The sequence below is a fragment of the Rhincodon typus genome, chromosome 34 (genome assembly GCF_021869965.1).
Source record: "Rhincodon typus isolate 14 chromosome 34, sRhiTyp1.1, whole genome shotgun sequence".
NCBI classification, from domain to species: domain Eukaryota; kingdom Metazoa; phylum Chordata; class Chondrichthyes; order Orectolobiformes; family Rhincodontidae; genus Rhincodon; species Rhincodon typus.
The window spans coordinates 23,164,969-23,189,516 of NC_063365.1; the positions used below are offsets into that span (position 1 = coordinate 23,164,969).

The following is a 24,548-nucleotide window of genomic DNA, read 5'->3' on the forward strand; positions in this document are numbered from 1 at the left end:
CCAGGTATCTGAATCCCTCCCTCCTGCACCATCCCTGTAGCCATGTGTTCAACTGCTCTCTCTCCCTATTCCTCGCCTCGCTAGCACGTGGCACGGGTAACAAACCAGAGATAACAACTCTGTTTGTTCTAGCTCTAAGCTTCCACCCTAGCTCCTTGAATTTCTGCCTTACGTCCCCATCCCTTTTCCTACCTATGTCGTTGGTGCCTATGTGGACCACGACTTGGGGCTGCTCCCCCTCCCCCTTAAGGATCCCAAAAACACGATCCGAGACATCACGGACCCTGGCACCTGGGAGGCAACACACCAACCGCGAGTCTCTCTCGTTCCCACAGAATCTCCTATCTGTCCCCCTAACTATGGAGTCCCCAATGACTAATGCTCTCCTCCTCTCCCCACTTCCCTTCTGAGCAACAGGGACAGAGTCTGTGCCAGAGACCTGTACCCCATGGCTTACCCCAGGTAAGTTGTCCCCCCCAACAGTATCCAAAACGGTATACTTGTTTTTGAGGGGAATGGCCACAGGGGATCCCTGCACTGTCTGCCTGTTCCCTTTCCGTCCCCTGACTGTAACCCATCTACTTTTTTCCTGTACCCGAGGTGTGACTACCTCCCCGTAACTCCTCTCAATTACCCCCTCAGCCTCCCGAATGATCCGAAGTTCATCCAGCTCCAGCTCCAGTTCCCTAACACGGTTTCCGAGGAGCTGGAGTTGGGTGCACTTCCCGCAGATGAAGTCAGTGGGGACACTAGTGGTGACCCTTACCTCCCACATTCTACAGGAGGAGCATACAACTGCCCTAACATCCATTCCCACTGTTCTGAATTCCCAAACAAATTTAAAAAAAAATTGTAAAATTCATCCTCCTGGGTTCAATTGTAAGAATCTATCCCAAAATCTTGTTTATTGCAGATAAACAGCAACTTGTTAAACAAGACAGCATACTTACTGCAGCAGCCAGAAAAGGCAGTTTTCTTACAATTTTGAAAAAGCACTTTTTAAGTCTTGAGGGAATACCTGTGGAGAGATGTGTAAAATCTTCAAATGTCAGAAATTACAAAAAAACAGAGAACACAATGTGACTTGTTCAGAGATAGTGGACACATTTTTTTCAGATGAGCCTGCATATCTCGTGTGGGACTTTTCTTTTATAGAATCCCTAGTGTGGAAACAGGCCATTCGGCCCAACAAGTCCACACTGACCCTCCGAACAGCATCCCACCTGGACACCCCGCCCTCCTCCACCCTATGCCAGCAACCCTGCACCTCCCATGGCTAATTTACCTAACCTACACATCCCTGGACACGATAAGCAATTTAACATGGCCAATCCACCTAACCTACACATCTTTAGGCTGAGGGAGGGAACCGGAGCACCCAGAGGAAACCCACGCAGATGTGGGGAGAATGTATAAACTCCACACAGACAGCTCGCCGAGGCTGGAATTGAACCTGGGTCACTGGCGCTGTGAGGCAGCAGTGCTAACCACTGAGCCACCATGCCAACCCTGATTTGCAGTCCAAAATACAACAAAAATGCTCGATCAATCCAAGCTCAAATATAAACAGATCAACCTGTAGACCTGCACTGCTTCCAAGGCAAACCAAAAATATAAATCTTGCATATTGGTGTGTTCCTTCCATAAATTCCACATGACCAAAATGCATAAAGACTTTGTAGTAAGCTTTCAACTATTGACCAGAAACATTTATGCATCCAAGTCTGAATGATGGCAGCTTCTGAAGGAGTCACATCGGACTCGAAATGTTAACTCTCCTGCTCTCTCCTGTTGCCAGGCCTGCTAAGCTTCCCCCAGAATTTACTGCATTTGTTTCAGATTACCAGTGTCTACAGTATTTTGCTTTTATCCTCATAAACTTACTTTGGTGTTGGAATAGAAACCCATACAGCCACACACCCACAAGAGTGGTCACAGCAGTGATGGCAATGATTTGCCAGGGCTCCAGGCCTTGGCAATGTGCATTCACATACGTCTTTCCCTTTTTCAGATACAGCCATATTGTCTCTTTGTACACATCCAGCGTTTCCTGCAAGAAGAAAAACAAACATTAGCAACTACATTCTTAAATCAAGAACAAGGCAGAAAGGTACCTCAACTCCACTTACCCATGGTTGTTCCGCATAGCTTGCTGCTTTCACTGAACAAAAACTCCCTTCTTTCAGTCTTGAAAGCACCAAGTAGTCCCCAGCTTCCCAGTCCCTAGTCGCAAATTATGAAATTTCTGATCTTTTCCCACACTGTCAGACATGTTCCACCAAAGAAAGCAAGATTTTCTGCCTCTACTCTGTCGAATTGTTTTACAAGTACAATGTCCCAAACTCAAACGTCCGTAAGCCAAAATTGCCCAAAAACCAGACATTTGAATTTTTTTAAAGTGTAAATGAACTGTCTTGCAGCCAGTTCTCAGCTATCAGTTATGTACGTTTTTAACTGCTGCAACAGCAAATCAAAGGATAGCCATCAATCCAAGACAAAACTTGGACAGCCGGATGATGCCTTACTTGGATATCACAAACGTAACATTGTTGTGATGCATTTCTGAACTACAGGAAGATGCCAGCTGTGAATTTAGAGTACTTCCTTAATTCAGAGCATGAAGTTCCAGAAAACATTTCACAAGTATTAACTCCAAACACCAAACTGCTGAGAGATATTCAGAACACTTTGGATGTGGCATATAGCAAAGCAGAAGAGTACATTCCTAATTCAGAGAAAGCAAATCTAAGTGTTACAATGAAGCAGCTAAAACCACGCCAACCCAACATCCAGGAAAATCTGAAATCGAGCAAGACTCTCAGTCCTCAGGTGCGGTACATGTAATGCTTCTGAAAGAGTCAATGTTAAAATTGCATTAGTTCCAACCAATCAGTCTTTGGGTAAAGGCAGGAGCTCTACACTGGCCATTGTAGGGAGCAGATATACTCTGTACAAATCCTGAGAGTTCTAGTAAACATGCCTGACTAGTAATCTGAGTTTTACTTACTTGTATCCTGCAATAAGCCATCGTGTTAGCTAATGTACGTGCCTCGATATTGTTCAAAGTCACCAATGGTCTATCTCTGCCAATGATAATCAGACAGGCCCTCAACACAATATAGACAAAAGGAGGATTAGTAGCACCCTCAACCACCCTGCCCAGTAGCACAGTCTGGCAATGAGGGCAAAAGCTATGTAAGGGTGCTGGATTATGTTAAACAGGATAAAGAGATCTCCTCAGCATTTTATGTACTTCCAAACAAGCTATCAGACATCCTTTGCCTGCTTCTTCAACCAAGCCCTTGTTCCAAACAAACTCAACTGCTCCAATGCTCCCCTATCAGCCTCATGCACTGAATCTAAGCAAAACTCTGCCACCTGCATCCCAGCTCCAATTAAGTCTTGTTCATCCATTACTTATGTACCACTGACCTACACTTTTGCTCAGTCTGCAATTATCACCACTTAGTAAATAAATTTCATGCTTGCTGTCAAACTGCTCCAAGATCTCACATTTTCATATTTGTAATCTCAACATATAACCCTCCAAGACATTAATGCTTCTCGAATTCTGGCCAGTTGTGTATCCCTGATTTTAATAGTTTCACCATTGATGGCCACTTTTTAAAAAAATTCATTCATGGGATGTGAGGGATGTGGGCATGATGGCAAGATCAGCATTTATTGGTATGTTTGCGGATGACGCAAAATGAAGTGAGAAGGCAAGTGGTGAGGATGACACAAAGACTGTGTAAAGACATATAGACAGGTTAAGTGAGTGTGCAAAAACTTAGCAGGTGGAACATACTGTGGGAAAACGTGAGGTTATGCACTATGGCAGGATGAACAGAGGAATTGAATATTATTTTTAAATGGAGAAAGCTGCAACACACAGGGATTTGGAGGGCCTCATGCATAAATCACAAAAAGCTAGCATACATTCAGCAAAAGAAAATGGCTTTTATTTCAAAGGGAATGGAGTATAAAAATAAGGAAATTTTGTTAAAAATAGACAAGGCAACCTGTCAGACCACACCTAAAATATGGTGAAGACTTTTGGTCTTAACTAAGGAAAGATATACTGGCAGTGAAGGCAATCCAGAAAAAAGTTTTACTAGGTTGATCCTTAGCAAAGAGGGATTTTGTGAGGAGGAAGGGTTGACTAAGTTGGACCTGTACTTTAAAAGATTAAGAGGTGACCTAGTTGAAACACTTAAGATTTTTAGAGGATTTGATAGAGTAGATGCCAACAGGTCATTTCTGCTTGTAGGACAGCCTAAGACCAAAGGGCATAATCTCAGAGTAAGGGATCACCCATTTAAGACAGACATGAGGAGGAATTTCTTCTCTCAGAGGATAGTGAATCTCCGGAATTCTTTACTGCAGAGGGCTGCCGATGCTGGGTCATTAAGTGTATTCAAGGCTGACTGACAGATTTTTAATCAGTAAAGGAATCAGGGGTTATGGGGAAAGAACGGGAAAGTGGAATTGAGAGTTAACAGATTAGCCATGAACTTAGTGAATGGCAGAGCAGACATGGCCTACATCTGCTCTCACATCTTATGGTCTACCAGAGATAACAATGGACTCCTAAGCACCCAAGTTTGCACAGACCAGGAGTCATTCCCAGGGTGTACAGTTTTAGGCTTCTCATACAGTCATACAGCATGGAAACAGGCCCTTTGGTCCAACCAGCTCATGCTGACCATATTCTAGTCCTATCTGCCTCTGATTGGTCCATATTCCTCCAAACCTTTCCTATTCATGAACTTATCCAAATGTCTTTTAAAAGTTATAACTGCATCCGTATCCACCACTTTCTCCGGAAGTTCATTCCACACATGAACCACTCTCTGTGGAAAAAAAGTTGCCCCTCATGCCCTTTTAAAATCTTTCTCCTCTCACCTTAAAAATATGTCCTCTAGTTTTGAATTCCCCCATCCAGAGAAAAATTCCTTATCATTCACCTTATTTATTCCCGTCATGATTTTATAAACCTCAATAAGGTCACCCCTCAACTTCCTATGCTCCAGTGAAAAATGTCCCAGCCTTTCTTGTATCTCAAATCCTCCATTCCCAGCAACATCCTGGTGAATCTTTTCTGAACCCTCTCCAGTTTAATTATATCCTTCCTATAACAGTGCAACCAGAACTGAACACAGTATTCCAAATGAGGCCTCACCAACATCCTGTACAACCTCGACATGGCGTTCCAACTCCTATACTCAAAAGTCTGAGTAACGAGGGAATGAATGCATGCTAAACGCCTTCTTAACCACCCTGTCTACCTGCGACACAAATTTCAAAGAATTATGTACCTGAACCCCTAGGTCTCTGTCCTACAATATACCCAGGGCCCTACCATTAATTATATAAGTCCTATCCTTGTTTGTATTCCAAATGCAATACTTGACATTTATCCAGATTAAACTCTGCCACTCCTCAACTCATTGACCCAATTGATCAAGATCTCTTTGTAATCTTAGATAACCTTCTTCACTGTCAACTATACCACCAATTTTGGCCTCATCTGCAAACTTACTTACCATGCCTCCCATGTTATCATCCAAATCATTTATATAAATGACAAACAAAAGTTAGATCACATGGGATCCCTGGTCATTGGCCTCCAGTCCAAAAATCCATCCACCACCACCCTCTGTCTCCTACCATAAAGCCAACTTTGTATCCAATTGGTAAGCTCACCCTGAATCCCATGTGATCTAACTATACTAATTAGTCTACGATGCGGAACCTTATCAAAGGCTTTACTGAACTTCAAGTAAACAATGTCTACCGCCCTGCCCTCATCAAATCTTTTTGGTTACTTCATTAAAACTCAATCAAGTTTGCAAGACACTATTTCCCTCGCACAAAACCAAGATGACTTTCCCTAACTACTCCTTGCCATTTCAAATACATGTAAATCCTATCTTTCAGAATCACCTTCAACAACTTACTGACCTTTGATGTCAGATTCACAGGTCTATAGTTTCCAGTCTTTTCCTGACAACCTTTTTTAAACAATGGCACAACATTAGCCACCCTCCAGGCCTCCATACATCACCCATGCTTATAGATGATACAAATATTTCTGCTAGGGGCCCTGCAATTTCCTCCCCAGCTTTCCACAATGTCCTAGGATACACTTGATCAGGTCCTGGAAATTTATCTACCTTTATGTTTTCTAAGACCTCCAGCACTTCCTCTTCTGTAATGTGAACTGTTTTCAAAACATCATTTTCCTAATTTCCTAAGTTCTCTAGCCTCCATTTCTTTCTCAACAGTAAAAACTGATGAGAAATGTTCATTTAATAACTCTCCCATCTCCTGAGGTTCAACACAAAGATGACCTTGTTGATCTTTAAGGGGTCCTACTCTCTCTTTTATTGCTCTCTTGCTCTCAATGTATTTGCAGATTCTTTTAAGGGTAAGCTTTAACCTTATCTGCCAAGACTATCTCATATCCCCTTTCTGCCTTCCTGATTTCCTTAAGATTGCCCCTCCACTCTTTATATGCTTCAACTTCTCAGAAAAAGAATTTATGCAAAAGAACAAAACGAGCATGCTGGATATTGAAGTTATGAGTCAGAGGAGGTGCGTGGCAAGACATCCAGTAGAAATGTCAAAACAAGGGCAAGAATGTACAAGATCACTTCAAATCTTTCCTAAATATCAACATATGATCTGATTAAAAAGAAGTTTGGAGTACTTTCTTGCCATGAGACAGTGAGAGCTTGTGGCTACTTGGAGTTGGACATTGATCAAGACCGTGGAAAGTTTGAAAACATTTACAAAACAATACACGCAGTCACTATAAACCAGCAACATTTCTCCATTACAGCACTCGCTCTATTTATAATGGCCAACATGGACAAATAACCTTTTTAGTCATTGCTCAACACACAAAATTATGTACACGTTGCACATTGATCCTGATGATTAGATCAGTGCAGTTCTACAATCTATTTTTATTGCCAAATAAGTTTTGTTTTATGAAGATGAGAATAATTGCTATGATATGATAATATCATATTCACTCATATTCAGTCCACTTACTTAACTTACAGTTGCTTTTGGCTTTTCACAAGCCAGATCACATTCTGCATTAGTTAAGGGAGTGACAGTAAATTACAGTAAAGACAGTCATAATTTCTCTCATGTGCAAGATAGCAAGTTCACCCTCACAATACCACTGCTTCCGCAAGGCACTCGTATCAATGTTACTTAGGTACAAGCTATGACTCAGTGAGTACCTCTCTTTTCTCCACCCCAAAGACTTGTGCACATATTCTTTGCTGACACTTCCAAGTGTCAGTACCGAGGAGATATTGCAATGTCAGAGGTGTTGCCTTTCACATGAGACACTATACTGAGAGCAGACAGGAACTTACAGTCTGACACAAAAGATCCCATAACGCTGCTTTAAGAAGAGTACAGGAATTATGCCCAGTATTCCAGACAATATTTATTCCCTAAACCAACATAAACCTAAAAAGATTCTCTGATCGTTATCACACAGCAGTCTGAGGGAGCTTGCTGTACTCAAATTGGCTGATGGTTTCCTAAATGCCAACAATTTCTAGACTTCAAAGTAGTTGGACAGTTATAAGGTGCTTTGGGCCAACCTGAAATTCTAAAAGACAGCTGCTGTTCAGAGATCAAGATCTAGATATGTCATTCAAAAAGGATTCAACTCCAGACTTGTAATAACAGTGTACGTTTCTATAGGAACTGCATGAGCAGAGATATGTGCATCTTCACAGAATGATCAAGAGTAAACGCGCATGGGAAGGTAGCAGGAGTATACAGGGAGAAAACAATCACAATCTTAACATTTCTGAAGAAAGGTCTAGGCCCTAAACGTCAGCCTTCCTGCTCCTCTGATGCTGCTTAGCCTGCTGTGTTCATCCAGCTCTACACCTTGTTATCTCAGATTCTCCAGCATCTGCAGTTCCTACCATCTCTGAAACAATCTTAACTTTATCTATTTGGTAATCTCACTGTAAAGCTAATGTTCTGCCTCATGTCACATGATAGCAATTGCTATTTCTCAAAGAAAAAGCACTTTTCCTCAGTAAGTGTGACACATACATTGAAAATGAGATTTTAAAAGTGTGGCAAACAGCAATGGTGAAGTGGCAGAATAACAAATACAAACTCAATGTAGTATCAGTTCTGATTATTAATTAATACACGTTATAGCTTTAGGCAGGGGAGGTCTTGTCTCACAAACTTGCTTGAGTTTTTTGAGGAAGTGACAAAGATGATTGATAAGGTAGGGCAGTGGAGGTTTTCTACATGGGCTTTACTAAAGGAGGATCAAAATTACTGCAGATGCTAGAATCTGTACTGAAAACAAAAAAATGCTGGAAATCACAGCGGGTCAAGCAGCATCCATGGAGACAGCAAGCTAACATTTCGAGTCTAGATGACTCTTCATCAGAGCCGACGTGAAGTGTCGAAGGGGCAGTATTTATGCAATACCAGAATATGAGAAAGCAGAACAGGTGTGTTCAACTGCCAAACTGGAAAGAACAAACAGTCAGTCCCACTTGAGTGGGGGAAGGAGAGAGAGGACATGGTGACAGAAAACGCAACAAGTAAAGCTAAATGAAAGGGGAAAAAAAATGGGAGTGAGTTCACAATCTGAATGTGTTGAACTCAATATTAAATCCAAAAGATTGTAAAGTGCCTGGTCTAAAGGTGAGATGTTATCTTTCCGCCGGCTTGCGCTGGAGTTGCCAGAAATGGTGGAGGATAATCCTTTGAATGCAGAGGCTGGTGGGATAAAAAGTGAGGACAAGAGGGAACCCAATCATGCTGTTGATGAGAAAGGGCAAGGGCAGAGCTCGGGTGATATGTCCCATTTCCTCCCTTTCCTTTAGCTTTATTGTTACATTCTCTGTCACCGCATCCTCTCTCCCCTCCACCCCACTCCAGTGGGACCATCTGTTCTTTCCAGTTTGGCAGCTGGACACACCCCCTGTTCTAACATTCTCACATTCCAATATTGACTTTATTAAAGCATTTGTCAAGGTTCCTCACAGTAGGTTGGTACTGAAGATTAAATCACATGGTATCTATGGTAGTTGGTAAGTTAGATACAATTTTGGTTTGGTCGTAGAATTCTTAGGGTAGTTGTCAGCGGGTTTCTGACTGGAGGCCTGCGACCAATGGCGTTCCACAAGGATCAGTGCTGGAACCTCTGTTGTTTATAATATTTACAAATGATTTGGATGAAAATATAGGCAGTCTGATTAGTAGGTTTGCAGAATACATGAAAATTGGTGGAGTTGTGGATATTGGAGGAAAGTTGTCAAAGGATACAGCACAACATAGATCAGTTGGAAAGTTGGGTGAAGAAATGGCAGGTGGAGTTTAATCTGGACAAGTGTGAGGTGATGCATTTTGGGAGGTCAAATACAAGGGGCAAGTATACAGTTAATGGCAGGACCCTTATCAGCATTGATATATAGAGTGATCTTGGGATGCAAGTCCATAGCTCCCTGAAAAAGAAAACACAAGTGGATAAGGAGGTAAAGGCAGCATGGGACACGCTTGCCTTCATCATAGAATCAGAGAATCCCTACAGTGTGGAAACGGGCCCTTCGGCCCAACAAGTCCACAGCAACCCTCAGAACATCTCACCAAGACCCATCACCCTGCAACCCACCTGATCTACACATCCCTGGAACACTATGGGCAATTTAGCTTGGCCAATCCACCTAGCCTGCACATCTGTGGACTGTGGGAGGAAACCGGAGCACCCGGAGGAAACCCACACAGACACAGGGAGAACGTGCAAACTCCACACAGACAGTCGGCCGAGGCTGGAATCGAACTCGGGTCCCTGGCACTGTGAGGCAGCAGTGCTAATCACTGAGTCACTATCAGTGCCACCCCATGTGGCATTGAGTGTAAAAGTTGGCAAGTCACATAAAACTTTAATTAGGCCACAGTTGGAGTACAGTGTGCAGTTCTGGTCACCAAATTTTTTTTATTTATTGTCACATGTATATAAAAATTCAGTGAAGTGTTTTTTTCACATGCAAACTGTTGCCATCCAATGGCGGCACGGAATATAACGCAAGATTTTACTGCAAGAGAGTTCATCCTTCCCTCTTCTTATTAATCTTCACTACACCTCCGTTTACAGCATGACATTGGCCGGGGTCTCTGTAACGGGCTCCTGCATCCATGTCACTCCTGTAATCACTGTGTCCGAGCTGGAGCCATGGGCTTGGTCTCATGCATCCTGCTCCTCCTCCAACACTACTCCAGACGCTGTCACCGGTCATCAGTCACTGAGGTCCTGGCTCCGGCTTCCTCCACTGCCAACGCTGAAGCCTCTGCGACCTCAGCACCAAAGCAGCACAGGGCCCATCACCAACCACTTCCCCCATGGAAAGACAACAAAGACGCCATGGCACCGAACAATGAGATTGTGCAAGACGGTGCGGATGCAGCCAGCTCCGCTGCATGGATCAGGAGCCAAACCCTGTCAAGCTCAGGGAGGCCTTGGACAGGCTGCAATAAAGGTCTACCCTGATGTTGCCTGCATTGGAGTGCATTAGCTACAAGGAGAAGAGGGACAAACTTGAATTGTTTTCGCTAGAGCAGAGGCTGAGAGGCAACGTGATCAAAGTGCACAAAATTCCGAGAGGCATGCATTGGGTCTTTTTACCAGGGTGGAAATATCTACTGGGGGAATAGGTTTAAGGTGAGAGGAGAAAAGTTGAAAGAAGATATGCAAGGAAATCTTTTTTACATAAAGATTGCCATTGGAATGCACCGCCAGGGGAGGCGGTAGGAGCAGATATAATAGCAACATTTAAGATGCATTTAGACAGATACATGAACAGGCAGGGAATACAGGGATAAGGACAATGTGCAGGCTTATGGGATTAATTTAGAATGGCATCATGGTTAAAACAGACATGGTGAGCCTAAGGGCCTGTTCCTTTGTCACACTGTTCTATGTTCAGTGTGAACAGGAAGGTAGAGGGTAGCAAGAGTCAAAAGGTTCAGGACTGTAGCACATGAAACACAATGGGCACAATCATGACCGCAACTGATACACCACAAGCATGGGAAAGGGATTCCAATGTCAGAGTTTGTGCGCTTTGTTTCCAAGCAGGTTAGTTTGGAGGCACGCAGCCTCATCATAAAATATAATGGGCCAACCTGACAGTGGGCTGCTTTTTTTGTTAAAACATAAGTGGGCAATTGGCGGCAGGTTTGGGCCTTTCAACATTGACATCCCACAAGGTTCCAACCACACATTTAGACAGGGGCCGTTTAAAAATCACCCTCAACATTTTAATGTTCTGCTCAAATATGTCTCAAAGATTACAACATCTGATCAAGAATCAAAGTGGACCTTGATGAACTTACACAATGACCATCATGATTCAGGTGTTTTCACTGGACATTCCCAATATGACTAGTAGTACATAACTGAACATGACAATGGGAGTGTCAGGAACTCTTCATGTGAGATAGACAAGTCAGCCCCTACAAAAGGAGAGTAACTAAAGCAATTACTATGCTCATTCCTTCTGCCCTGAAACCTCTAAGTTTTTTTCCCCCAATCTGCTGCAGATGGCTCAGCACAGAACACTCTAACTTTGTAAGGTAAAATGTCCATCAAGACCACATGCCAACTTACATTGATATACAGCCTTAACATATCAAGACACTGCTAGACATTTCACCAGCGCCTTATCAAACACAAGTTCATGCTGAGTCAAAGTGGAGATATTAGAACAAGTGACAAGATAATTGATTGAAGTGTTTTAAGCAGCCTCTTGATGAGGTAGAGGGGTTGGGAGGGTGGGGGAGGCAGCATTTCATAAGGTTTAGCATCTGTTGTTTTTTCCCTCCTGGTCCAGTGACTTGCATGTGCACTTAAAAAAGCCAAAGCCAGCACAACAGACTGTTACACAAGCTGGCGCAAGTCCAACACTTCTGTGACATTACATCATTCGTACTGAAGTTAGCACAGGAAGGGGCTTTTTTTAAAACCAAAGCCATCAACTGAAAACAGTAATCTGATAACACAAACAAAAAAATTCAGAAAATTTCCTAATCCACCATCAACTTCCACAATTCTCTCCCACAAACAACTCCAGGCTTCTTTCAAGAACATGAAGGCTCATAAAATCGGCAAGAATTCCACAATACTATCTTGATTTATTTTGCTAAAGATTAATCCTGAAAAATAGAGAGAAGATTCATTTTATACAAAATGATTACTTATCATAGCATTCCATAATACAGGAGGTGACTGAACTCATGGTGGTTGTGGTAGATCTGAAAGAATTTTAAATTGATTGCACTCCTCTGTTCTTTTTCCATTTCCCTACAATTTTTTTTCCTGGTCAAGTATGTTGCCAGATCTCTTTTGAAAGCTATTGTTGAATCTCCTTCCAGCACCCTCTCAGGCAGCACATTCCAGAGAGGACAACTCGCTGCGCACAAGAATTACTCCCCACTGGCTCTTTTGCCAAATACCTTAATTTGTTACCTTTACTTATCAGTTCTTCTGAACCTGGAAATAATTTCTCCTTAATTATTCCAAAGAAACACCCATAGATTTTATCTTTTAGACTATTATTACAGTTTACAAAAACTAAAATCACAAGAATGCAAATGGGATTGAGGAGAGTCTGTCAAAAGGTCACACGCCTATGAAAAGATATTGAACAGCCTGCTCTTGGCCTGGCCATGCAATGCTTACATTTAGATTCCTACGCAATGGAGTCTTAGTTCCCCTTTTATGATTTTCTACAGATTTCACAAGACTAGGGACATTCTAGGAGGGACTGGGATTGGGAAACTGATAAACCATAATGGAATGCAGCTGACAATGGAACACAGCAGTGAGAAGTACCTGCAAATGGTGTAAAAACATAGTCACAGATTACAGAATGGGGAAAGGAGGTAGCTGGAAGTGATTGAGTTCAGAAATAAAAACAAAAAGTGCTGGAGATCACAGCGGGTCAGGCAGCATCCATGGAGAAAAAGCAAACCAATGTTTCGAGCCTAGATGACTCTTTATCAGAGTCTGATGAAGAGTCATCTAGACTCGAAAAGTTTGCTTGCTTTCCCTCCATGGATGCTGCCTGACCCACTGTGATCTCCACACTTTTTGTTTTCAGTACAGATTCCACCATCTGCTCCTCCAGTGACTGAGTTCAGCTTGTTATCGCAGACCTTTCTTCACGCATCAGTTCAAGGCAGCAGCTCACTACCAGCTTCTTCATGGCAACAGGGGAGACCGTGTAGTGCTCATATCATTGGATTAGTAATCAAGAACCCAAGAGTAATGGCTGGGGACATGAGTCCAAATCACGGCAGATGTTGAAATTTTAATTCAATTTTAAAAATCTAGAATTAAAAGCAAAAAACCATCTGCTTCACCAACCGTCCTTGGGGGGTGGAAGGAAATCTGCCATCCTTAATGATCTGCCTTGTGTGACTCCAGACTCTCAGTAATGTAGGTGACTCTTAAATGTTTTCTGGTGAATTAGAAGTGGGAAATAAATGCTGGCCCAGCCAGTGACGCCTGCATCCCGTGAACAAATACAAAAAAAATCATTCACAACTTCAGGTGTTTACCATCATTGTGTATATTAAATTATTTTGCCATATTGTAATTGAAATTACACAGATTTTAATCTGGATCAAGATCATCCTTTAAATTTTCTACTCTCTTAAAAACTGAGGAAAATACAACCCAGGTCAGAGACTGGGAATCCAGCCGCCTTATAACTCATCTCCTGATTAGCTAAAGCCTGTCCAGCATCTTAGAAGGAACGAGCCAGGAGTTTGATAGAATATTCTCCATTTGCCAGGAAGAGTGCAGTTTCAACAACACTCAAGAAGCCCAACACCATCCAAAGAGCCTGCTTGAACAACACGTTTACCACAACCACCTTCAACAGCACCTCCCAAAACTGCTACCTCTCGCCCTGAGAAGAACAAGAGCAACGTGCACATGGAATAGTAACACCTGCACGCTTCCATGTTACATATCATCCTGAGATGGAACTGTATCGACGTTCCTTCAAAGTCACTGAGCCATAACCTTTGAACTTTCTCCCTAACTTGGTTTACCTACACCACATGAACTCCATCAGCCTCTACAGAGCAATTAGGAATGGCAAGAACTTGCTGGCTGCCAGAAACACCATGTCCCTTGAATGAATAAAGTAAGAGGAAAGTTTGCTTAAATCTATCTCTCGAGTTACCCAAAACAGGGTCAGTGGTCTAATTCAGTGTCAAAGCGCTGATGAAGTGAAAATTCAGAAAATCAAGGACAAGCAATTCATTTCAACAAAATCAAAATGGAAGATTACAAGTATATAGAGCCAGGATCCAACTATAAAATGTGCAGAAATGGTTAAACCTCACTGCATCTGGCAACTTATAGATTTAAAAACAGCAAAGTAAGTCAGCCACTTAATGCTGGCTCCTTCTAGGTCAGAACACTGATACTTACAAGCACGATCAAGCAGCCACAGCTTCAAACAATTACACTCTAAATGACCAGATGCTATTCTAACCCAACAACGGGGACTGCTAGCACTCTGGTCAGCTTAGCAGAGCAATACTATATCACATGCCACCCTCCATTTATGGTTGATTTGTAAATAAGAGCACATAAACTTTCTTTCTATCATGCTTTTGCATCCACTGATTAACTGCCGCAAATGAGTGGTTTACAGAATCACAGAATTGAATTGCACTCTGGTTTACTCTCCTCGAAACTGCTTAAGAATATTATACAGAAGATGCTCAAACAGGGGTTCAGAAAATTAGTTTCCGCTTGCTTCTCCACTCAATTTCCTTAGTCCCCTATTCGGGGTGAGTTTAAATTACCAGCCTTAAATTAGTATAAAGCACCTCAAACAAGCTCTGGTACAATTCTGATGCTAAATCCCTGTCCAATACCAAGTGAGAAGAAAGAAGAGACCAAAGAAAATGGCTAACAGTGAATGAGCATCATTCCTCCCTCTAAGAGATTCACTTCATGGTAAAATTCCCTATAGCCAGGTTCACACCAGCTGCAGTATGACTGCAGCCCCAACACATTTCCAAAATCGCACAGACTTGAAACCGAATGCTTACAAATTGATAAGGTCAAAAATCACATGATGCCAGGTTATAATCCAACAGATATATTTGAAGACACAAGCTTTCGGAGTCTTGTTCCTTCACACCTGAAGAAGGAGCAAGACTCCAAAAGCTTGTGTCTTCAAATAAATCTGTTGGGCTATAACCTGGCGTCGTGTGATTTTTGACCTTGTCCACCCCAGTCCAACACCAGCACCTCAACATCATACAAATCAATAAGGAGACACTGCTGGACAGACCTCCTTTCACTGCATTAAAAATATAAGACAAGCGCATACGTCTAACTGTGCTGCCACTAATGGAATCAATCTAAGGTCAGTACTAGACACTGTGAGCTTTCCCTTTCAGCGGGGAGGTAGTGTTCTCACTCTGATGGTTGCAGCTTGAACAGAGAAGCCATACAATGACATGATGGCAATAACAATGCTGTTAGAAAGGACATCTCCCATGTAGCTCAGGCCAGTGTCGTTCTTGCAAGGGAACTATTAAAGCATCAATGCACAGAAGGCACAAAATGAAAGATTTGTATTTATATAGTATTGCACACAAGTTCAGCACCTCACAACACTATGCAACTACCAAGTATTTCTGAAGTGCTTCAATTGTTGGAATGTAGAAACACAGCTGCCAATCTGTGCAGAAGATCCCCCACAACAGCAATGTGATGATGACTGCATTTTCTCATTTTCTTTTATGATGTTGCCTCAGGACAAACATTGGCAAAGAACACTAGTGTGTACTCCCCTGCTCTTTTGTGATGTAGCGCCCTGTGATTTGTAACATATGCCTGAGATTGACAGACAGAGCCTCAACTTAATAGCTCATCCATTCTATCGTGTCAGCCTGCATTTTGTACTAATTCCCTGGAGTGGGGTTTGAACCCACAACCCTTCTGATTCAAGTGCGGGTGTTACTAACTGAACCACAGCCAAGACCTGAACTGAAGGAAGAATAAGGACATCACAAAGGGCTGTGATAGAATGAATAAGAAGCAGCTATTTCTGTCAGCAGGAATGTTAGCAGAGGGCAAAAAGTTAAGTTAATTGGCAGCCAATCTCAAGAGACAGGAGAATGTTTTGTTTTATGCAGAGAATTGTTATGATCTTGAATTTGCTGTCTGAAAGGGCAATGGAAACAGATAGAAAGGTAACTTTCAAAAGAGAACTGGATAATAGCTATATACATATCCACACAGCAGATATCACACAGCCACACTTTCCATGTCACACTGAATCCAGAGTCTGGAAATGATTCCATAAATGTCACAACATGTTTATCAGAACTGTGTCTCTGCTTCCTACCACAAACATAAAATAATCCTCCCTTTAACTCCGATTTATTATTCAATTATTTAATTTTGGAATGTAAACATCGCAGACAGGAAGAACATTTGTTGTCCACCCCTAACTGCCTGGAGAAAACTATGTTGATCTGCCTTCTTGAACCACTGCAGTCTATTTGGCGTAGGGATACTCCCAGTGCTATTAGGAAGGAAGTTCATGGATTTTGACCCAGTGACACTGAAGAAATGGCAATACATTTCCAAATCAGGTGGTGAGTGGCTTGGAGGGGAACTTGCAGTTGGTGGTATTCTCATGTTTCAGCTGCCTTTGTCCTTCTAGATGGTTGAGGTTGAGAGGTGCTGCCTTAGGAGTCTTGGTGAGTTGTTGCATTGCCTCTTGTAGATAGCACACTGTGCGTCAGTGGGGGAATAAATGCTTTGTGACTGGCCTCAAAACTTACATATTATACAAAGATAAAAAATACCATCTCAAATCCTTACTTTTAACAATATGATCCAACAACGCCCAAACTCAACTTCCAGTAACGAATTGCATTTCAAGAAAATCAATGGACTGGTTCCATTGAAATCTACAGCTCAGAAGGAAGCCATTCAGCCCATTATGCTCCTGCCAGCTATGTAAAAGGAATATCCAATCAAATCCAATCCCCTGTTCCCAAAGACTTGTTCGTATGAAGTATTTACATGCCAATTAAGAGAAGTAGAAACAAACAAAAATAGAAATTGCCAGAGAAACTCAACAGATCTGGGAGCAACTGTGGACAGAAAGCAGAGTTAACATTTCGAATCCTGTGACACTTCTTCAGCAGGAGTAGGAGTAAGAACAAAAGCAGGAGTAAGCCATTCTGCCCCTCCAGTCTGCTTTGCTATTTAACATGATCATGGCTGATGTGAACGTGGTCTTGACTCCATGTTCCTGCCTTTTCCCAATGACCCCCAATTCATTTATCCATATAAAATCTATCTAGCTCAGCCTCAAAATTTAGTCAATGACTGAGCCTCCACTGGTCTCCACAGAAGAAAATTCCAAAGATTAATGATCCTCAAGAAGAAATTCATCATTTCAGTTAAATTGGAATCACATCATTTTCAGACTGTGCTCTTGTCCTGATCCCCCCCCGAGGGTGAACATTCTCAGCACCTACCATGTCCAACCGTCCTCAGAATCATTCCAATGATATCTCTAGTTCCCTTTCTCCCTGCAACAGTCACAGGAAAAGAATAGGAGACAAGAAAGTAAAGACTTTTGCTCAATTAACTGAACAAGTTAGTGAAGCCAAGTCCAGTTATTCGGTACATAACCAGATCAGACTTTAGTTTCAAACAGACAATGAAGTGTTAAACCTAATCTCGTAAAACGACCAAAGCATCTTTCAGCAACATCATGTCCCTTTCAGATCCTTAAATAAAGCAAGGTTACAACTGCAGCAACTTGGATTTATACAGCCCTTTCAATGCAATAAAAGCCTCAAAATGCATCAACACCACCAACAGGTGCAGGAACAGTATTCAAGGATGCTCAGGAGGCCAGAAATGGAAGTACATGTAGATTTCCAAGGCTGCAAAACTGGATGGATGACAGAAACAGGGAAACATTGTGAAAGAATTTGAAGACAAGGACGAAAGTTTGAAATTCCAGAAGTTGCTGGACTGGGAGTCGAAGCAGGTCTGTGAAACTGGTGATAACGTGTGAATGGGACTTGCTGCAAGTTAAGACAACAGCTTACAGGCGATTTACGTAAGCTTAAGATGACACAGAGTGTAAGGCCACCAGAACAGCACTGAAGGTAACAAAGACTTTTAAACTTGGAACAACACACTTCTCTACACAGTTAAAACTACAACTGGCAGTAAGACACAGAATCAAAGATGGTTGCGTAGTGGTATGCTGAATTCCCTCTTTAAATCTGAATTTTCAACATTGCATAAACACAAGAACAATATTTAATTGTGCCAAGTTCCCCAGACTTCAGGAGCAGAGATTTAAATCTAAAAACAGTTGCTAGCATGCAAGATGGGTTTCCTCAGAGCGGGGCATCACTGACAGATGAATTACACCTCCAGCTCAGGAGATTCCCAGAAATGATGAATAACCAGAAAAGATCCAAAATGCAGAGACAGTCACTGCGAGCAAGGAGTAGGGAGAGAAAGGAATAAGATTGACAAGTAACCATTTGTTAAATTTAAAGATACCAAATAGCTACAAATACTCCTTTTCAAATACACATTGTTAAAACTAACTAAGTGCCAAGTTTGAAAGTAGCAAAGCCGAAATCCTAGAAATACTTTGAAAAGACTTAGTACCGCACAGGAAAAGCAATTTCAAGATCTGAAAATCCCTTTAGTCCCACAGTATTAATCAGGGTTTGCCCAGAGCACCTAATGACATACAAAGCAGGAAATGTTATTTCGGGGTTAAAACCAGGACCTTTTGGACTTGGGTATACCAAATAGTAATTAGTGGATCATAGATGACTGGCATTTTCCTGGGAAATAATTAGAAACAGACAGAATCTGGCTATGCTATGTAGGAGATGTTTCCTGCTTTCCACTCAGTATTTTCTATCTTTACATGTTGTGACATTAATGCAATCAAAATTCAGCACAGAAAAGAAGTATCTTTTCCAAGCAACTCAAACCCTTGGGATATTCAGCTACGGCAATGTGACACAGCCATAAATGACAGCGTCTCAGCTCCCAAACACAATTTTCTCTGTTTCATTGGAGGTGCTTTTTGTGAGGAAGTTCTGTAGACTGGGCTTGCCTCCTTCTTCTTAGAAGTTCCTCATGGTAGAGGATGACTTGCTTCCACACCTGAAATGAGTTCTCAAATGATTGAACAGTCTAATGCACAACTTATAGTCTCAGTCACAGACGATGGGTTGGGGTGGAAGGGAGGAAGGGGCCCATCGGTTGCCATGCACTGCTTTCTCTGACAACACCAGAGTTCAACTTATTGTCTGCAACGAGGCTCAACGTATAGAGATCATTCCTAGATGCTTACCCTCCAGTTTGGCCAATCTCAGGCCATGATATCCCAGGAGTCGATTGGAATACTGCACTTTATAAAAGAGGTTGCAACGGGGCCCTTGCAGCATTCCCATGTCCTCCTGGAGCTCTCTCGCCATGTCAAAGTTCCGTGAACAAAGCATGATCCAGGAGTCTCATGTCAGGAACGAGGGCAATGTGGCCCATCCGGTGGAGCTGATCGAGCACGGTCAATGTGTCAACATTGGTGATGCTGGCCTGAGCGAGAATGCTGACGTTGGTGCATCTCTCCAGCCAATGGATTTTCAGGATCTTGCAGAGACCGCGCTGCTGGCACCTCTCCAGGATTTTGAGGTGCCTGCTGTAAATAGTCCATGTCTCTGAGCTATAAAGAAGGGTGGGTCTCACTACTGCTGTACAGACCACGAGCTTGGTGCCAGGTCTGAAGTGCTGAACCTGGTCAGCAATGATCATTTACAGTAGGCTCCAAAAATCTGGAAAGTGGTGCACCTTATCCCAGGCCTCACTGTGGATTTTGATAACTGAAAGGGGAAGATAGTGGTTGATAGAGGACTTTTTTTATTATTTACATTTAGTATAAGGCCCCATGCTCTCATCTGTCTTGGTGAAGGCATTGGTGAAGGCTTGGTGCTAGCATGAGAATGCGAGCAAACACAAACATCAACTGTATCTTGAGGTTCAAAAGCAGTGGATGAAATGAACTTGTAGCTGACCTGCAGTTGGTGGAGGTTGAACAGGGGCCCATTAATTCTGTGGACTAGCTCCACTGCACCAGGGAGTTTGCTGAGGGTGAGGTGGAGCATTGCAGCAAGGAAGATCAAGAAGATGATGGTGCATTCACATGGCTTTGCTTGACCCAGTCGGAACATGAATTGGGTCTGTGGTGAATCCATTGCTTGTCATTGTGGAGCAAGCACAGGATGATGACAAACCTTTAGGGTGGTCAAAACAGCACAGGACACTCCGTAATCCCTCGAGGCTGACACAGTCACAGACCTTAATGAGGAAGTTGGTGGGAAGTTGGTGCTACTCCCTGTGTTTCTCTTGTAGTAGCCACACAGTGAAGATCATGCCTATTGTGCCTCTTAGAGGATGGAATCCACATTGTTACTCTGGAATTAGCTCTTCAGTCACAGGCAGAAAGTGATTGAGGAGGATTCTCGGATTTCCTTTCTCTGTGGCTGACAGCAGAGAAATTCCTTTGTAGCAAATGGAGTTGGACCTGTCACCTTTCTTGAAGATGGTCATTAGTACAGCAAATCTGAGATCTCCTGACATGCTGTCCTTCCAGCTAAAAGGAAAGGAGGTCGCGTAAACATACTAACAGTGCTTCTCCACCATACTTTCACAATTCAGTGGGGATTCCATTGGCTCCTGATGCGTTATTGTTCCTTCGCTGTCAAATAGCCTTTTCCACCTCAGGCTGGGCTGGGCTGAGATGGCGATGGGGAGCATGCTGCGGGTTTCAGCCAAGGACACTTGCGGTGAAGACAGAGGCTTTGTTCAGGAGATTTCGAAGTGGTCCTTCCACTGGCCGCCAACTGTCCCTCAGTCCTTGCTGAGCAGGGACTAATGTGAGGGCAGGGTCCTCACTGGCTTCCGATGATTGGAACAGCTTTCTTGTGGGAGCACAAAACCCAGGCTGGGCTGTATTCTCTCGAGCACAGTAGATTAAAGCGGCAATTCAAATGAGGTATCTTAAGACAATCAAAGGAGTTTGGTGGTTTCTTTCTGTAGACCCTATTTCCTCCGGTGGGAGAAAGTCAAAGCTGAGATTGATAGGTTTTGAGTCTGTAAGGGTATTGAGAGATAATGAAACCATAGAGGGTCCCTAACACACTAATCTGCTTTGCTAAGTTCCTTAGACCCCAAAGCCCTTGGTTATCTATCTTAATGTTATCATCTTCTGTGGATTAGTATCAAATATTTTTTGGCAACACTCCTGTTGGAGATATTTTACAACATCGTATAAAGACAAGATACAGAACAACTATGACCAAACAGCCAGTACAGGGTCCAGGTACTGAAAGATTGCCCTCTATATCTATGTTTCAAAAGCCAATTACACCATCACAAGATAACTAATATAACAGAGTCAGAGTCACATACTAAGTATTCTTGTACAACTGACAAGATATAACCAAAATAGCTGCTGGCCAATCAGCAGATTTATATCTTGCAGAAAGAAATGAGAAGCAGAAAAAAAATGTAATATCTGACTCATTATTTTGAACAGAAGCCAAATGATGCAAACACTTTGTTTCCTCCTGTCCTGTCTCTCTGGGTACTGTATTCAGTGTTGTAATCATATGACATATCCCACAAGACACCAACTCAGTCACATGGAATGAAGTCACCAATGAGAGACTTTTTTGTGCACTGAGACAAAGTGCAGCTCACAAGCGGGGTGGGGGGGAGATGGGGGAAATCTTCCTGAAAGTACTTTACAACCAATAAACTACTTTTGAAGTACGGCAACAAAGCAATTTACCTACGGCCAGGCTGCATAAGAGTTAAATAATCTATTAAATTCATTTTAGTTACCACCTGCTGCCTGACCTCCTACTCTTCAAATAAAACCATAGGTCACACATCTGATCTGAATAAAAGTTCCTGCAAACATTCCTCCAGGGCTACATTGAAGTCTCAGTCTAGATTACATGCTGGAATGGGGCTTGAACCCACTTTCCAACCTCACCAGAAGGACAAAGAAACCAAACACATGGGAACAGCATACACGGGAACGTCACAATCTGCAAGAGCTGCTTCGACCACACATCATTCTGTCTCGGAACTATATTGTTGCTCCTTCACCGTCACTGGGTCAAAATTCTGGAACTCTCATCCTAATTGCATGGTGGGTGTCCCTGCACCAAACAGAATGCAGTGGCTCAAGATGATGGCTCATCATCACCTTCACCAGGAAACATTATGGATTGGCAACAATGGCTGGATGCGAAAGAACAAAAGGCGGCAGCAGGAATGCTGTGAATGAGGGAAAGCCTTCTTTCCCAGATGCACTCCACAAATTAGCCTTGAGCAACCTTATCCTGAATTGTCTTCACAGGGTGAACATAGAAACAACGTGTCTTCTTGTGGGTCAGTTCAGAACTAAGAGTGCTGTTTTAGGACACAGATGAAGGGAATGCTTTTCATGTCAGAAGATTCGGCAACTTTGGAACTCTTTCTTTAGAACCTCAGAAAGCAGTGGAGATAGGGCCATCGAATGCTTTTAAGGCAGAGATAACCCTTGATTCCCTTGGCGAACAAGAATCAATCTATCAGGTTGGGGAGATAAAGGGAATTCAGAATTCAAAATATAAATGGTCAGACATGATTGCATGGCATGGCAGAGCAGTCTTGAGGGGGTGACTGGTCAACATAAACATAACAATAAATCAAACTCCTGCCTCCAATTCACACAGCTGCTCATAACTGCAGCACCAGTGGTGGGGGGGGGCGGAATCCAAAAGCTGGCCATGTGAAAGGGGTGGTACAAAAGACAGCAGGTGACGAATGGGAGGGGTGCAAACATGATGAGAGAGTAGTTGCAGTTAATAGTTAGGGTCCAGAATGTGCTGCCTTGATGTTATGAGGAGGAAAGTTCAACTGAAACAATCAAGAGGACACTGAATGAATATTTGGATAGACATAACGTGCGAGGTCATGGGGGGTGTAAAAACAGGAAATTGGCAGTAGGTGATGGTGTTCATTTGGAGAGACGGTGCAGACACTCCTTCTCCACCTGTAGCATATCTGTGGGTATCAAGGGCAGAAGGAAAGGGGCACAGGGATGAGTCAATCCAGGGTTTTAGAGGAAGGATCACTGGACCCAAAACATTAACTCAGATGCCACCAGACCTGCTGATTTTTTCCAGCAACTTCTGTTTGTGTTTCTGATTTAAAGCATCCACAGTTCTTTTGGTTTTTATTCAGGGATTTATGATGGTTGGGTGGGGGGGAATGTTGCTTTGATTGTTGGAATCACGCAGCACACAGCAAATCTGCAGAGTTTAACTCTGTGTGAGGGGAGGGGAGGGGAGGGGAGGGGAGGGGAGGGTGCTTTGTTGGGATCATGCTGTGCACAACAAACCTGCAGAGTTGATCTGGATGGGTGCGGGGGGGGGGGGGTGGGGGGGGGGGGAAGTAAGTTGTAGTGGTAACACAGCAAGGACAGTGAGAGGGTTACCCCCAGGGAGGTTCAGTGGGGCAAGGTCCTCCCTATAAAAAGGGGGGTGGTGGAAAACCGGGCAGTGATGTCACGTAGGTGACGTCATTCGCAGTGACATCAACCCATTCGTCGGCACGTCACCGAGCGAGACATTGGCCGTTGCCGGGGCGACCGAGCCCCCCGCCGCCGGCCATCACCCTCCCGCCGATCCTCCCACACTCACCCGCGTCTCCATGTTCCGCTTCCTCCGGAATCCACTCGTCTGGCCCCTAACTCCGGTGGTGGTGGTGCCGCCGCCGCTCCGAAACTCACACGCTCTCCTGACTGAGCTCTGATTCGCAGTTAAGGCAGCGGCCGATCTTCCCCCCCACTCCCTCTCACCCGGCAGGAGCTTGCCACTGTGTCTCCGCGCCCCCCTCGGCTCCGCCTTCTCCGGCCGCCCCAGCGCCTCAGCCACCCTCCCAGCGCAACGACACCTAGCGCAGCGGAGGGGGAGGCGACGGCCGCTCAAACAGGGTGCGGCAGCGCCACCCGAAGACTCGGCGGCGTTACTGCGGTCCAGTGTCAGTTTGCCAGCGACCTCTCCCTTGCAGTACAGTACAGAGGAGGCCATTCAGGCCATTCAGTTTGAAGTTCAATTCCAAGGAATTGTTATATCGCACTCAAAACGTTAACTCTGCTTCCTTCTCTCTCTCCACGCGGATGCTAAGAGAGACTGAAAAGATGGAGAAACTCAACAGGTTTGGCAGTATCTGATGAAGTGTCACCCCACTCGAAACATTTACTCTGCTTTCTTCCCATATATGCTGCCAGACCTGCTGATTTTCTCCAGCGTTGACAGTTCTTTGTTTTATTCTAGATTGGTTGGCATTGTTTTCCTGAGAGCAGTGAAGGATGAGGAGGGGGTGGAACCTGACTGAGGTA

General features: G+C 43.4%; 1 protein-coding gene across 1 annotated transcript in view; it reads right to left on the reverse strand.

The window, feature by feature from the left end:
- The window catches only part of sgpl1 (sphingosine-1-phosphate lyase 1), a 73,515-nt gene extending 49,477 nt beyond the window's left edge, over positions 1 to 24,038 (reverse strand). The window contains exons 1-3 of the mRNA XM_048616335.1: positions 23,848 to 24,038; positions 1,885 to 2,050; positions 951 to 1,018 (exon numbers count right to left, since the gene is read on the reverse strand). Coding sequence (XP_048472292.1) covers positions 951 to 1,018; positions 1,885 to 2,050; positions 23,848 to 23,859 — 246 coding nt within the window. The 5' untranslated portion in view covers positions 23,860 to 24,038. The remainder of the gene's footprint in view (positions 1 to 950; positions 1,019 to 1,884; positions 2,051 to 23,847) is intronic.
- Between the last annotated feature and the right edge of the window lie 510 nt (positions 24,039 to 24,548).